At 29.8% G+C, this 17,090-nt stretch overlaps 1 protein-coding gene and 1 pseudogene across 2 annotated transcripts in view; both read right to left on the reverse strand.

Annotated features, from left to right (window-relative positions):
• The window catches only part of LOC143245388 (spectrin alpha chain-like), a 38,049-nt pseudogene extending 36,236 nt beyond the window's left edge, over positions 1-1,813 (reverse strand). Inside the window, exon 1 of the transcript XR_013025616.1 lies at positions 1,644-1,813. The product of XR_013025616.1 is annotated as a spectrin alpha chain-like (transcript). The remainder of the gene's footprint in view (positions 1-1,643) is intronic.
• On the reverse strand, positions 1,679-11,186 carry LOC143245385 (spectrin alpha chain-like; the record flags this gene model as incomplete). Its single annotated transcript, XM_076491658.1, is given in 4 exon segments — positions 1,679-1,817; positions 9,791-9,907; positions 10,481-10,623; positions 11,164-11,186. Coding segments are annotated over 3 exon segments (192 nt in total), but the record flags the coding sequence as incomplete, so codon positions are not given.
• Between the last annotated feature and the right edge of the window lie 5,904 nt (positions 11,187-17,090).

Below are 17,090 nucleotides of genomic sequence, written 5' to 3' on the forward strand. Positions count from 1 at the left end.
TATATCATTAACATCATGCCATATATAAATTTATTATAATTAAATAAAAAACAACATACGGTCATACCATTCACATCATGCCATATATAAATTCATTATAATTAAATAAAAAAACAATATATGGTTATATCATTCACATCATGCCATATATAAATTCATTATAATTAAATAAAAAAAATATATGGTTATATCATTCACATCATGCCATATATAAATTCATTATAATTAAATAAAACCAATATATGGTTATATCATTCACATCATGCCATATATAAATTCATTATAATTAAATAAAAAACCAATATATGGTTATATCATTCACATCATGCCATATATAAATTCATTATAATTAAATAAAACCAATATATGGTTATATCATTAACATCATGCCATATATAAATTTATTATAATTAAATAAAAAACAACATACGGTCATACCATTCACATCATGCCATATATAAATTCATTATAATTAAATAAAAAAACAATATATGGTTATATCATTCACATCATGCCATATATAAATTCATTATAATTAAATAAAAAAAATATATGGTTATATCATTCACATCATGCCATATATAAATTCATTATAATTAAATAAAAACCAATATATGGTTATATCATTCACATCATGCCATATATAAATTCATTATAATTAAATAAAAACCAATATATGGTTATATCATTCACATCATGCCATATATAAATTCATTATAATTAAATAAAAACCAATATATGGTTATATCATTAACATCATGCCATATATAAATTTATTATAATTAAATAAAAAACAACATACGGTCATACCATTCACATCATGCCATATATAAATTCATTATAATTAAATAAAAAAACAATATATGGTTATATCATTCACATCATGCCATATATAAATTCATTATAATTAAATAAAAAAAATATATGGTTATATCATTCACATCATGCCATATATAAATTCATTATAATTAAATAAAACCAATATATGGTTATATCATTCACATCATGCCATATATAAATTCATTATAATTAAATAAAACCAATATATGGTTATATCATTCACATCATGCCATATATAAATTCATTATAATTAAATAAAAACCAATATATGGTTATATCATTAACATCATGCCATATATAAATTTATTATAATTAAATAAAAAACAACATACGGTCATACCATTCACATCATGCCATATATAAATTCATTATAATTAAATAAAAAACAATATATGGTTATATCATTCACATCATGCCATATATAAATTCATTATAATTAAATAAAAAAAATATATGGTTATATCATTCACATCATGCCATATATAAATTCATTATAATTAAATAAAAACCAATATATGGTTATATCATTCACATCATGCCATATATAAATTCATTATAATTAAATAAAAACCAATATATGGTTATATCATTCACATCATGCCATATATAAATTCATTATAATTAAATAAAAACCAATATATGGTTATATCATTAACATCATGCCATATATAAATTTATTATAATTAAATAAAAAACAACATACGGTCATACCATTCACATCATGCCATATATAAATTCATTATAATTAAATATAAAACAAGAACAAATGTTATTTCCTTTTGAACTATCATCCATGCTCTTACTTTGTGTTCTTGATGACGTTCAAGTAATGCCTCTGCCCCAGCCACATCTTTTGCTAATTCATCTGCAGAAATAATGGACTTCATATCATGAATCCATGATACTAAATCTCGAAAGTCAGCCAAGAAGTGATGCAAATTGTAGGATTCATCTAAGTGCTGACGCCGTTCTTGGGCCTGAATTATACATTGAAAACTGAGGTAATCACAATACTTTTTCTTTGTCATTATTATAAAATTAAAAGCATTACACAAATCCAAGTAGAGGCAATAATCTCTTTTAAAGCATGACACTCTATCAGGCATCATATATCCTATCACAATGTAATAATCAATTTTTCTTTCATTAATACTTTATTATGAATATGAATATTAATATTATTTTTACCATTGATTTTGACACTATGAAAGTTATTATGCAATGTTATTAAAATACTGTAAAATTGTTGAGACTTATCTAAATCTTTTAACTTTCACAGCATGGACTTGGTCCTAAAGACCAACCTTGTAACCATTTGTGTTTGTTACAGTTTATGAGCTATAATTTTTAACTAGTTAGTGTATCTTCATGAAAGTTTGCATATTATCAGTAAATATTACAAGAATTTCATATGCAAAGTATCACTTTCTTAATATTAAGTTTTAAGATTTTTTAAGTAATGTTTTTCTCATGCCTTTTGTATTTTTGAATGTTGCTTGTCCAACATGTAAAGTAATTTTGATTTTAAGATTAAATATAGTTTTATGCATTAGAAAATTTTCAAAGTTCACATATGAAATCTTTATATCCATCAGATAATTATTAAACATTTAAAAACATTATCTGTTAATTTCAATATCATATCTTTGCACAGGTTCGTTCAAATTGCTTCCCAGCGACACAGAGACAGAGGTATGTCTGCAGACTTACAATGCTAGAATCCAAGTTTTGATAACTGTGATGGGCAAAGCACAAATAGCCAATTGTGTAGCTTTGTGCTTGACTGGAAGCAACAAGAACAAAAACAAAACAAGTTATTCTTTGACAGATTGTTTAGGCAGAGTATTTATGATGAAACATTCATCAGCAAACCAGGTTATTTGATTTGACTGACCTCGTAACAACCATACAAAATTACAAAATAACTATAAATTATGATTTTTTTGTACTAGAATGACTACAGATTGGAACATTGAAAGGTAAAAGCTTAGAATAAATGGCTTAAATCTCATAACACACACACACACACACACACACACACACACACATACATATATACACACATTATTTTTAGTATATTGTCCTTTCAGCCATGCTTGGCTGCTTAGCTAATATTACAGAAGTTGCATTTATGTTACATTTCCACAAATATAAGATGTGCATTTACAAAGTGGCCCAGCTTAGCTGTATTTTAGTGGACAAGTATTTTGTAAAACACAGTCATATTTCAGTTAAAATACATTATTCATATATGTTATTACTATTTATAAATACACTTTTAAACTTATTTGTCTTAAAAGATAGAACAGTAAATAAAGAAGTATAGCAAATAATTATCACTTCTAATTATGAACTTTGTACTTGTTTGCCACTTATAATTTGTTAAGCCTTCTCATGGAGGATGTGAAACAAAATAGTATTTTCGTTTTTTTTATATACACTTGAAATAACCAAAAATCATAAATTACTATATCAACACCACAGAATTCCCCTGTAATTTATTAAGCTAAGTAATCAAGTTGTATCTGGGTCTAAACAAATATGAAATTTTGATCTCACCAATGTCTTACCTTACTGACTGGAATACTTCAAAAAGACTGAGAAAACAACTAAGGGGACATTCTGAGCTTCTGATTGGTTATACATACACAATTGGGTGTATCCTAGCAAGTATTTTTAAAAATTGAAGAGTTAACTGGGGCCACCTTGGTTGATTCAATAAATATCTCAGAAAATAAAAAAGATAAGATGTTCTTACCTTAGATTCTAGCTTGTTGATATTAATTACTTAAAAATCTAATTTGTTAGAAACTACAGACTTTGCATTTGGACAATACAATTAAATGTGTAATTTGAACCAAAGCTGAATTCAACACCTCATATGACACACAAATATTGATATACAAGATGTTTTTTAATGATTACTTTTAAATTAAGAAATATATGTATAATACTAAAACTCAAATTATAATTTACAATTTGATGCCAAACTTAATGACATACATTCATAAAATAGTAATTCAACAATAATTTTGAATGCAAGTTAACAAATGCAGTGACATGGCCTTAGAAAAATGATCTGTGTCATTAGTTAAGGTGGCTGAAGAGTGGGAGATGTCATTAGATTAACTGCTGAAATTACTGTTAATAGTGAGTTTTAAACTAATGATTCTCAACACATTATGATCATTAGAGGGTTTTAGCATGGCCAAGTGGTTAGGGTGCTCAACTCTCAAACTGCATGTTCAAATTCCCATCTCACCAAACATACTCACCCTTTTAGCCATGAGGGTGTTATAAAGTGATGGTTAATCCCACTAACAGTTGGTAAAAGAGTAGTCCAAGAGTTAACAATGGGTGGTAATGACTAGATGCCTTCTCTCTAGGTTTTTACTATTAAATTAGGGCCTGCTGGTACAAATAGTCCTCTCGTAGTTGGTGCAAACTTCCAAACAAACTAAACCAGTTTTTTTAGCTCTGTTGTTTAATGATTGTGTTTCTGCTGAATTTATTATATAGAATTAACTTTATTAACTTAAGTTTGTTTCTGTTCTGAGCTATAGAGTCTATAGAGGTAGCTCACAGAAAAACTTACACAGGTTTAGAGTGATTAAAATTGTTAATAGATAAACAACCCTAATAATGACTCTGTTCTAAGTTATAGAGTCTATAGAAATAGCTCACAGAAAAACACACTTATACAGGTTTAGTGTGATTAAAATTGTTAATAGATAAACAACCCTAATAATGACTCTGTTCTAAGTTATAGAGTCTATAGAAATAGCTCACAGAAAAACACACTTATACAGGTTTAGTGTGATTAAAATTGTTCATAGATAAACAACCCTAATAATGACTCTGTTCTAAGTTATAGAGTCTATAGAAACAGCTCACAGAAAAACACACTTATACAGGTTTAGTGTGATTAAAATTGTTCATAGATAAACAACCCTAATAATGACTCTGTTCTAAGTTATAGAGTCTATAGAAATAGCTCACAGAAAAACACACTTATACAGGTTTAGTGTGAATAAAGTTGTTCATAGACAAACAACCCTAATAATGACTCTGTTCTAAGTTATAGAGTCTATAGAAACAGCTCACAGAAAAACACACTTATACAGGTTTAGTGTGAATAAAATTGTTCATAGACAAACAACCCTAATAATGACTCTGTTCTAAGTTATAGAGTCTATAGAAATAGCTCACAGAAAAACACACTTATACAGGTTTAGTGTGAATAAAATTGTTCATAGACAAACAACCCTAATAATGACTCTGTTCTAAGTTATAGAGTCTATAGAAATAGCTCACAGAAAAACACACTTATACAGGTTTAGTGTGAATAAAATTGTTCATAGACAAACAACCCTAATAATGACTCTGTTCTGAGCTATAGAGTCTATAGAAATAGCTCACAGAAAAACTTATACAGGTTTAGAGTGATTAAAATTGTTAATAGATAAACAACCCTAATAATGACTCTGTTCTAAGTTATAGAGTCTATAGAAATAGCTCACAGAAAAACACACTTATACAGGTTTAGTGTGAATAAAATTGTTCATAGACAAACAACCCTAATAATGACTCTGTTCTGAGCTATAGAGTCTATAGAGGTAGCTCACAGAAAAACTTATACAGGTTTAGAGTGATTAAAATTGTTAATAGATAAACAACCCTAATAATGACTCTGTTCTAAGTTATAGAGTCTATAGAAATAGCTCACAGAAAAACACACTTATACAGGTTTAGTGTGATTAAAATTGTTCATAGATAAACAACCCTAATAATGACTCTGTTCTAAGTTATAGAGTCTATAGAAACAGCTCACAAAAAAACACACTTATACAGGTTTAGTGTGATTAAAATTGTTCATAGATAAACAACCCTAATAATGACTCTGTTCTAAGTTATAGAGTCTATAGAAATAGCTCACAGAAAAACACACTTATACAGGTTTAGTGTGAATAAAGTTGTTCATAGACAAACAACCCTAATAATGACTCTGTTCTAAGTTATAGAGTCTATAGAAACAGCTCACAGAAAAACACACTTATACAGGTTTAGTGTGAATAAAATTGTTCATAGACAAACAACCCTAATAATGACTCTGTTCTAAGTTATAGAGTCTATAGAAATAGCTCACAGAAAAACACACTTATACAGGTTTAGTGTGAATAAAATTGTTCATAGACAAACAACCCTAATAATGACTCTGTTCTAAGTTATAGAGTCTATAGAAATAGCTCACAGAAAAACACACTTATACAGGTTTAGTGTGATTAACGTTGTTCATAGACAAACAACCCTAATAATGACTCTGTTCTAAGTTATAGAGTCTATAGAAATAGCTCACAGAAAAACACACTTATACAGGTTTAGTGTGATTAAAGTTGTTCATAGATAAACAACCCTAATAATGACTCTGTTCTAAGTTATAGAGTCTATAGAAATAGCTCACAGAAAAACACACTTATACAGGTTTAGTGTGATTAAAATTGTTCATAGATAAACAACCCTAATAATGACTCTGTTCTAAGTTATAGAGTCTATAGAAATAGCTCACAGAAAAACACACGTATACAGGTTTAGTGTGAATAAAATTGTTCATAGACAAACAACCCTAATAATGACTCTGTTCTAAGTTATAGAGTCTATAGAAACAGCTCACAGAAAAACACACTTATACAGGTTTAGTGTGAATAAAATTGTTCATAGATAAACAACCCTAATAATGACTCTGTTCTAAGTTATAGAGTCTATAGAAATAGCTCACAGAAAAACACACTTATACAGGTTTAGTGTGATTAAAGTTGTTCATAGATAAACAACCCTAATAATGACTCTGTTCTAAGTTATAGAGTCTATAGAAATAGCTCACAGAAAAACACACTTATACAGGTTTAGTGTGATTAAAGTTGTTCATAGATAAACAACCCTAATAATGACTCTGTTCTAAGTTATAGAGTCTATAGAAATAGCTCACAGAAAAACACACTTATACAGGTTTAGTGTGAATAAAGTTGTTCATAGATAAACAACCCTAATAATGACTCTGTTATAAGTTACAGACAAACAACTAAGGAAGACGTTTAATACAAATATTTCAATCACATCAACACTTTGAACTTTGACCTTTCACCAGCAATTGAGATTTGTTAAATTTATTTGAACATATAAGGTTTGAATACCAACAGTGAAACAGGGTAATTTAAGTACAGGATCCATCAAACTGTAAATATGTTTGAAACACTTGCTATGTCACATTGTTGCTCTCCAAGTTTGTATTTTCAGGTACTTACATTTAACAATATCTATACACTCCATAATAATTATGAACAGTTTCTAGAAGTAACAACAAAAAATTTAATCAACTTGTAAAGGCATTCATACTGGTTAAAGAATATAACAGAGAAGATCAGAAAATAACGATAAAAAATTAAAGAAAAATTGAGAGATAGACAGAAGATTATAAAACATTGACTTCACAGACTATTATTATTATTCAATATAACATTTGGAATTCTGTCAAAACTACGTTATTAGGCTTAAAGCTGTTCAATAATAATACAGTTTACAAGCTGGCCAGGTAGTTAAGGTATAGAAAACGTTCTAAAGAACTCATTCCCACAAGATTTAGAGATGAAGATAGAGACAATAAAATACTGACAGATAATGCAGACTGGTTACATTATCAGCTTATGTGTTTCAAAGGAAGACAACTCAGGTCTCTGTCAACATTATCAGCTTATGTGTTTCAAAGGAAGACAACTCAGGTCTCTGTCAATTAGTTTGTAGGAATTTAACCCAAGAATGATTTCCAATACCACAAATACACTACCTGCAGTACTGGCTACTCCAACTTCAACAGTCATGCTTCATATATCATGCAATACCTTACAAATATTGAATAATTCAAGGTATTAAGTTTAGGCCAAACCTATATATAGCCCTCAGACTTTACAGTTACAATTTTGAGGGATTTTTCTATTAAGTGCTGAAAAACATAAATTCTCAGTAACATATTTCTGTGAACAATAAACTTAGTGTAATGATACTTTTGATTAGTTAGGTCAAGGCAAATAAAATAATAACTATTTCAACAGATAAACAACACCTCGTTTCTGATATTATATAGCAGTGAAATCTACTGTTGTTTACCGCTGTTTGCCAGTTGTTTAGAAGACATTTTAATTTAGATCTGAACAATATTATGAAAACTGATCCTTGTAACTTTTAATCACAATTTTTAATTTCAAGTGACAAAAATAACGGACACATTTCCCACAAGAGAATTAATTAATTTTTTGTAGACTTTCCTTTCTCTAAATCTAAGTCTTTTTGAGAGATACAATAATAAAGTTTGTTTAACCCTATCGACACAGGTCACAAATCAAAGGCCATGTCATGACATTTGTTGACTCAGATTCAAAATTTTATTCAACTACTATTTTATGAACTTATGTCAATGAGTTTGGTATAAAATTGAGGAATATAATTCAAATTTTAGTATTATACCTGTTAAGTCTTAATTTAAAATTAAATGTTAAAAACACACCTAAATATCAAGTTTTGTGAGTTAAGTGGTGTGTTAAAGGAGCATTGGTTCTAACTAAATGTTTGTGATGTCCAAATACAAAGTCTATAATTTCTTAAGAATTAGGAACTCAAAGTACCTATACTGATAAGCTAGGTATATAAAATAAGAATCTCCAACTTTTTCTATTTGCTGAGATATCGCTATGTTTAATAACTCAAACACAGAGACCATGTCTACCTCATTCCATTTTAGGAATACACATACACCTACTTGTGTAAGAAACAAGTTCAGAGGTCATAACTGGAAGAGATAATTGTTTGCTTTACTTCTTTATTTACTGTTCTATATTTTAATAAAAATAAGTCTAAAAACTTGTTTGTAAACATAAATAATCTGTATACATATATCACGTATTATAACTGAAATGTGACTGTTTTGTGAAACACTTATCCATTATAACACAGCCAAGACATGTCACTTGATAAAATCACTGAATAAGGTAACATGAGTGTGCATGCACCACATCATTGTAACTTCGGTATTGTTGGCCAGACACTATTGAAAAATCAGTATAATAAAAATAATAAACATACATATATGTATAACATTACGAGATTTCAGCTATTTAAACTAAACATTTGTGTATTTGTGTTATAAATTGTAGTCATTCTAGAACACAAAAGAACAACATTTATTTCCTACCATTTCATGGTGGGTACAAAGTCAGCAACTTGACAGATTCTGTATAAAGTTAGGGTTGGGTTTTACTGAAAACAAACATTTGAAATGTATTTAGGATGTTACAGAGATTACTTGAACGCTATATGATTTTTTTTTTTGAAAAATAATAGTTTTCTAATCATAACATGAAAGTTGCTTTGCACTCACACTAACAAGACAAAACTAGATATTTTCATAAACAAAACTGGTTTTCTGTGTATAAAAGACTTGTAATGTTTAATAAAGGTCTACCAAAGTTTGTGAAAATACATATACATTAAAATTTACAGTATAAACACTAAGTGTATGCAAATGTGTATACAAACACATGCATTTTATACCAAATCTGTCACAAAACGGTTTGTTGTTTTGAATTTTGGATAAAGCTACTCAAAGGACATCTGTATTAGATGTCCCTAATTTAGCAGTGTATGACTATAGGGATGGCAGCTAGTCATCACCACCCACTGCCAGCATTTGGGCTACTTTTTTACCAATGAATAATTGGACTGACTGTTACATTATAATGCTACCATGGCTGAAATTTCAAATATGTTTGGTGTGATGTGGATTTGATCCTGAAAACCTCAGATTGAAAGTTAAACACCCTAACCACCTGGTCATGCCAGGCCTATTATAAATTCATTTCTGAAAGGAATGTTCTGATTTAACCTTCTACAGATATCTTACCTTTGCTTTCAGTTCTTCCCAGTTTGAGACAATTTCAGCATGTTTGGACTGAATTTCATCAGCATGATCTTCATGGTTAGTACATAGTCTATCAGCTTCTTGTCCCAAAGTTAAAACCTGCAGAGTGGGGATGAATGTATGGAAAATCAAACTAGATTTATAATAATGCACTTTAAACTCCAACAAGCAAATTAAAGTGTTAATCAAAAGAAATTCTAATCATTAACTGTATCATGATCACTAGACTGTACAGTTTTCAGAACAACACACTGGAAACTTCCAAAAGTATTTTAATATGGGATTTACACTTATTATTTTGGAACATCTACAAAGATTACGAACAGCATTGAAAAGTTCTCTTGAAAGTTTCTTCAAATTTATTACACTAACACAAAACATGTTTAATAATAACAGAAGATATGAACATTAAGTTAATTCAATTCACAATGCTTGAGATACACATTACTACCACATACGTTTATCAGCAATTTAACTAATGACTAACTAAACAGACACAGTCTCATCTTGATTTACAAGTCAACCTTGAGTAGTTAAACAATTTTAATATTATAACCATACAAAAGTTTTGTTTTGTGAACTAAAGTTATACACAATTCATGTAAATATGAAGTAATGGCCTACAAGAGTACACGAGTACTTTTGTATCAAAGTTACATTATCATATCTGACCTTGTCTTCCAGAGCAGCCAAATCTCTCCATTCCCTCATGTTTCCTCTGAAGAGCCTGAATGCTAACAAGGTCCTTTCCATAATCATCCGAGGAAAGGATCAGATCTTTTTCAGTAATCCACGCAATTGTTTCATCAGCATCTCTAGGAAAGTAAAGAACAAAATAATGAGCAATTATCAAAAGAATGTATCTAGTGAATATTATCCCTATTATGCAAATTGTCCAGAAAAATTAGAACATATTTTAGATATTCAGTGTACAAATACCACATTAACAACTTGAAAAATAAGTGAACAGGATTAAAAGTCTAAATGGCATTACTTGATATAACATTTCACTGGCCTTTAAAATAACCACAGTTTATCAAGTTTGAATTTATTTCCCTTTCATAAAATACAGCCAGACTGCAAAATTATTATTGAGATGAACCACACATGAACAGTAAATAAAATAGAGAAACAGCATGTGATAAGCTTATAATATTTCATGTATATTAAAAAGCCTTATTAAAAAATATAAATAATTATAATAAATAAGATAAAAATATGTCAAAAATTTTTGTGTGTCTGACATTTCTGTTAAAAATGTTTTGAGGGTGTATGTCTGAGATTTATGTTTAAAAGCCTCATTTGATGTTATTGTAATCTTAACGATTTCTCTTAAAATTTTATTTATACAGTACCTGTTGAAACGTTGGATTTCATGAGCTCCAAAAAGTTTTTCTTGTCTTAATAAAGTCAGTGCTTTAAGTCTTTCCCATGTTTCATTCAGTTCCTTGAATACATATGGAATAGAAACAAGTACATAGTCATAAATATAAAAGAGGGACAGTTTAATTACACATAAACAAAGACACATACTTCATAATTATCATAAAACAGTGTGCTATCCTTGAAAACACAACATTTCTCCACATTAAAAAAAACATTAAATGAATTCATACCTTCAGAAGTCGAGAATAGATCAATAATTCCATCTTTAGCAATAAATGAATAAATAAATTAATACATATGGCTCTTGAAATGTTCAGTTGTTCGTCAGAACTTTTCCTTTGTAAGAAAAATACGGATTAAAATTTTGCTCGATCTTGGTTTGTGTACAACCCTTGAAATTGTATTCCAAGGGGCTGATTAATTAACTTAAGTGGAAAACAACTAATCAATGTTAATCCCTCCAAATAGATGATCATAGTGAATAATGTATTATTTATTTCAGAATGAACAGAAGATGATAACAAGTAAAATTAATGTAATTTACAGATAAAGTCCTGGACACTGGACTAGGTTCTGCAGCTTCCCTTCCAACATACAAATACAAAAAAGAGAGATCTGTGGGGTTTTGAGTCCTATTTACATTACTATATGGTAATCTAAATTAATTTAGATAAACAAATATTGTTATGTAATTTTGTAGAATTGATTATTTAATATTATATAGCAGAGTAACTGTTTAATTACTGTGTATGTATATTAAAAATTCATTTTGTGTTCACCAGAGGTCTAATGTATTTTTTTGATTCACTGCACTTAAATACGTGATCAAAAGTAATGTATGAATCATTTCATAAATGTATTTATTGTCCCACTTTATTCTTATGTACTGGTAAATAATAACCCATATTTACTCTGTCACACAAGCACTCTCTTCTTATGTACTGTAAATAATAACCCATATTTACTCTGTCACACAAGCACTCACTTCTTATGTACTGTAAATAATAACCCATATTTACTCTGTCACACAAGCACTCTCTTCTTATGTACTGGTAAATAATAACCCATATTTACTCTGTCACACAAGCACTCACTTCTTATGTACTGTAAATAATAACCCATATTTACTCTGTCACACAAGCACTCTTCTTATGTGCTGGTAAATAATAACCCATATTTACTCTGTCACACAAGCACTCACTTCTTATGTGCTGTAAATAATAACCCATATTTACTCTGTCACACAAGCGCTCTCTTCTTATGTGCTGGTGAAATAATAACCCATATTTACTCTGTCACACAAGCACTCACTTCTTATGTACTGGTAAATAATAACCCATATTTACTCTGTCACACAAGCACTCACTTCTTATGTACTGTAAATAATAACTCATATTTACTCTGTCACACAAGCACTCACTTCTTATGTACTGTAAATAATAACTCATATTTACTCTGTCACACAAGTGCTCACTTCTTATGTACTGTAAATAATAACTCATATTTACTCTGTCACACAAGCACTCTCTTCTTATGTACTGGTAAATAATAACCCATATTTACTCTGTCACACAAGTGCTCACTTCTTATGTACTGTAAATAATAACTCATATTTACTCTGTCACACAAGCACTCTCTTCTTATGTACTGGTAAATAATAACCCATATTTACTCTGTCACACAAGCACTCACTTCTTATGTACTGTAAATAATAACCCATATTTACTCTGTCACACAAGCACTCACTTCTTATGTACTGTAAATAATAACTCATATTTACTCTGTCACACAAGCACTCTCTTCTTATGTACTGTAAATAATAACTCATATTTACTCTGTCATACAAGCACTCTCTTCTTATGTACTGGTAAATAATAACCCATATTTACTCTGTCACACAAGCACTCACTTCTTATGTACTGTAAATAATAACCCATATTTACTCTGTCACACAAGCACTCACTTCTTATGTACTGTAAATAATAACCCATATTTACTCTGTCACACAACAAGTGCTCACTTCCAATAAAGAAGTTAGCTGATAAGAAAAACAGTTTAAATAATAACTCATATTTACTCTGTCATACAAGTGCTCACTTCTTATGTACTGTAAATAATAACCCATATTTACTCTGTCACACAAGCGCTCACTTCCAATAAAGAAGTTAGCTGATAAGAAAAACAGTTTAAATAATAACCCATATTTACTCTGTCACACAAGCGCTCACTTCCAATAAAGAAGTTAGCTGATAAGAAAAACAGTATTTTTTGGTACGATATTACTGATACTTTATATTTAATAAATAGTTTCTTTATTTACAATAAAGTATTACAATAGGTTATCCATATGAAATCCACTGGGCTGATTTTATAGGATGAATCTTATTGTAACAGTCTGTTAGGACTACAGTAATACATAAGTTCGTCAGCTGGATTTCATGGTTTTCACTAAACTTACCACTTTCTTCTTATGAATTAATTCTTCTTCTGGATGTCCTTCAACAATCAGCTTACTACCAAGTTCATTAACCTCAGTCACTCTAAACTCTTCATTGGCCATGTCCTAAAGAGATCAAATATTCTTAGCCCCAACAAATAAGTAGTTACACACAAAGTGTTTTTTGTGGTATTTCTTCTTTAAATGAATAATAAAACCCAAGTAAACTACATCCACATAACAACAGGTAAGTATACATAATGAAGTAAAATGCACAAAAGAAGACACGAAGAAGTTTGATAGACAAAAATAAGTGAAAGCTTTATGAAAACACAGAGAACAGTGTGTTTCTCAAATATTTCATTTATTACATATTATATCAGATGTTTGTGAAACATAAAACTGTCTTTTATTTCGTCAACTTCGAAATTATCAAGTTTCACTAAGTATCAATAGTTATGAATAAAAATTATGGATGATAAATGTGTATTTTATGTTCTATAATTACATTTTTGGGTTGGAAAAATGAAATTAAGGTAAAGTAAAACAAAACAACTAAAATTAAGGCACCGTAATGCACAGTTAATGCTGATTTTGTGCCTTTTTCTGTCAGATAAATTATTTAAAAAATACTTGTTGGATTTCTGAACCCATAATATGTACTAAATGAGGTTTTGAGTTTATGATAAAGACCATTAATAATGTTAACAAAGCAGCTATATTTTTAACAGATATCATAAAGTTAAAAATCCATACAACATAATCTGCAGAAACTGGAACCGTGTGCAAAAATCAAGATTTACACACAAAGGGATGTCTACATGTAAATAATCCAAGTGCTAGAAATAGTATAAATACAGACATGGTTCAAGTGCTAGAAACAGTATAAATATAGACAGGGTTCAAGTGCTAGAAACAGTATAAATATAGACAGGGTTCAAGTGCTAGAAACAGTATAAATATAGACATGGTTCAAGTGCTAGAAACAGTATAAATATAGACAGGGTTCAAGTGCTAGAAACAGTATAAATATAGACAGGGTTCAAGTGTTAGAAACAGTATAAATACAGACAGGGTTCCAGTGTTAGAAACAGTATAAATATAGACAGGGTTCAAGTGCTAGAAACAGTATAAATATAGACAGGGTTCAAGTGTTAGAAACAGTACAAATACAGACAGGGTTCAAGTGCTAGAAACAGTATAAATACAGACAGGGTTCCAGTGTTAGAAACAGTATAAATATAGACAGGGTTCAAGTGCTAGAAACAGTATAAATATAGACAGGGTTCAAGTGTTAGAAATAGTACAAATACAGACAGGGTTCAAGTGCTAGAAACAGTACAAATATAGACAGGGTTCAAGTGCTAGAAACAGTACAACTACAAACAGGGTTCAAGTGCTAGAAACAGTATAAATAGAGACAGGGTTCAAGTGCTAGAAACAGTATAAATAGAGACAGGGTTCAAGTGCTAGAAACAGTACAAATACAGACAGGGTTCAAGTGCTAGAAACAGTATAAATACAGACAGGGTTCAAGTGTTAGAAATAGTACAAATACAGACAGGGTTCAAGTGCTAGAAACAGTACAAATATAGACAGGGTTCAAGTGCTAGAAACAGTACAAATACAAACAGGGTTCAAGTGCTAGAAACAGTACAAATACAGACAGGGTTCAAGTGCTAGAAACAGTGTAAATATAGACAGGGTTCAAGTGCTAGAAACAGTATAAATATAGACAGGGTTCAAGTGCTAGAAACAGTATAAATAGAGACAGGGTTCAAGTGCTAGAAACAGTATAAATAGAGACAGGGTTCAAGTGCTAGAAACAGTACAAATACAGACAGGGTTCAAGTGCTAGAAACAGTATAAATATAGACAGGGTTCAAGTGCTAGAAACAGTACAAATACAGACAGGGTTCAAGTGCTAGAAACAGTATAAATACAGACAGGGTTCAAATGTTAGAAATAGTACAAATACAGACAGGGTTCAAGTGCTAGAAACAGTACAAATACAGACAGGGTTCAAGTGCTAGAAACAGTATAAATACAGACAGGGTTCAAGTGCTAGAAACAGTACAAATACAGACAGGGTTCAAGTGTTAGAAACAGTACAAATACAGACAGGGTTCAAGTGTTAGAAACAGTATAAATACAGACAGGGTTCAAGTGTTAGAAATAGTACAAATACAGACAGGGTTCAAATGCTAGAAACAGTACAAATACAGACAGGGTTCAATGCTAGAAACAGTATAAATACAGACAGGGTTCAACTGCTAGAAACAGTATAAATACAGACAGGGTTCAAGTGCTAGAAACAGTATAAATACAGACAGGGTTCAAATGTTAGAAATAGTACAAATACAGACAGGGTTCAAGTGCTAGAAACAGTACAAATACAGACAGGGTTCAAGTGCTAGAAACAGTATAAATACAGACAGGGTTCAAGTGCTAGAAACAGTACAAATACAGACAGGGTTCAAGTGTTAGAAACAGTACAAATACAGACAGGGTTCAAGTGCTAGAAACAGTATAAATACAGACAGGGTTCAAGTGTTAGAAATAGTACAAATACAGACAGGGTTCAAATGCTAGAAACAGTACAAATACAGACAGGGTTCAATGCTAGAAACAGTATAAATACAGACAGGGTTCAAGTGTTAGAAACAGTATAAATATAGACAGGGTTCAAGTGCTAGAAACAGTACAAATACAGACAGGGTTCAAGTGCTAGAAACAGGATAAATATAGACAGGGTTCAAGTGCTAGAAACAGTACAAATATAGACAGGGTTTTGTCATCTAGCAAACAGCTTTTTATGTGGTAGAATAAAGCCTTTTCAAAAAGCTCACTGAGATTTATTTTTGTTATCCAAATTACGTATAACATTTTGTAAAAGGTAAACCAAATGATGAGAATTACTGTAGTTATCACTCAGTGATCATTTTAACACTTCAGTGTGATGAGGTTGTTCATGAAAGAGAAATTTGATAAGTTTGTGGTTAAAGAAGTTTATTTTGTAAACAGAGTTAAAGTAAAAAATAAAAATAATAAGACTCCAATTAATGTATCAAAATATATAGTCTATATATACAAAAAACATCTCTTTTGTATTTATGTTCATTTTGTGTCCACTTTAGTAATTAGTTTAATAAACGAAAAATATAAAATATTAAATATAAAAACAAGTATGCAAAATAAATTAAGGGTAAAGTAAAAAGTTTTAAAATATTCTATTAATCCTTCTGATGCAGGTCACAGGTCAAAGGTCATATCATTATGTTTGTTCACTTGCATTCACCTTCTACAAACATCAACACTACGTTACTTAACTCACCTTCTACAAACATCAACACTACGTTACTTAACTCACCTTCTACAAACATCAACACTACGTTACTTAACTGACTTTGTACAAACATCAACACTATGTAACTTAACTGACTTTGTACAAACATCAAC

The sequence above is a fragment of the Tachypleus tridentatus genome, chromosome 2, assembly GCF_004210375.1.
Source record: "Tachypleus tridentatus isolate NWPU-2018 chromosome 2, ASM421037v1, whole genome shotgun sequence".
NCBI classification, from domain to species: Eukaryota; Metazoa; Arthropoda; class Merostomata; order Xiphosura; family Limulidae; genus Tachypleus; species Tachypleus tridentatus.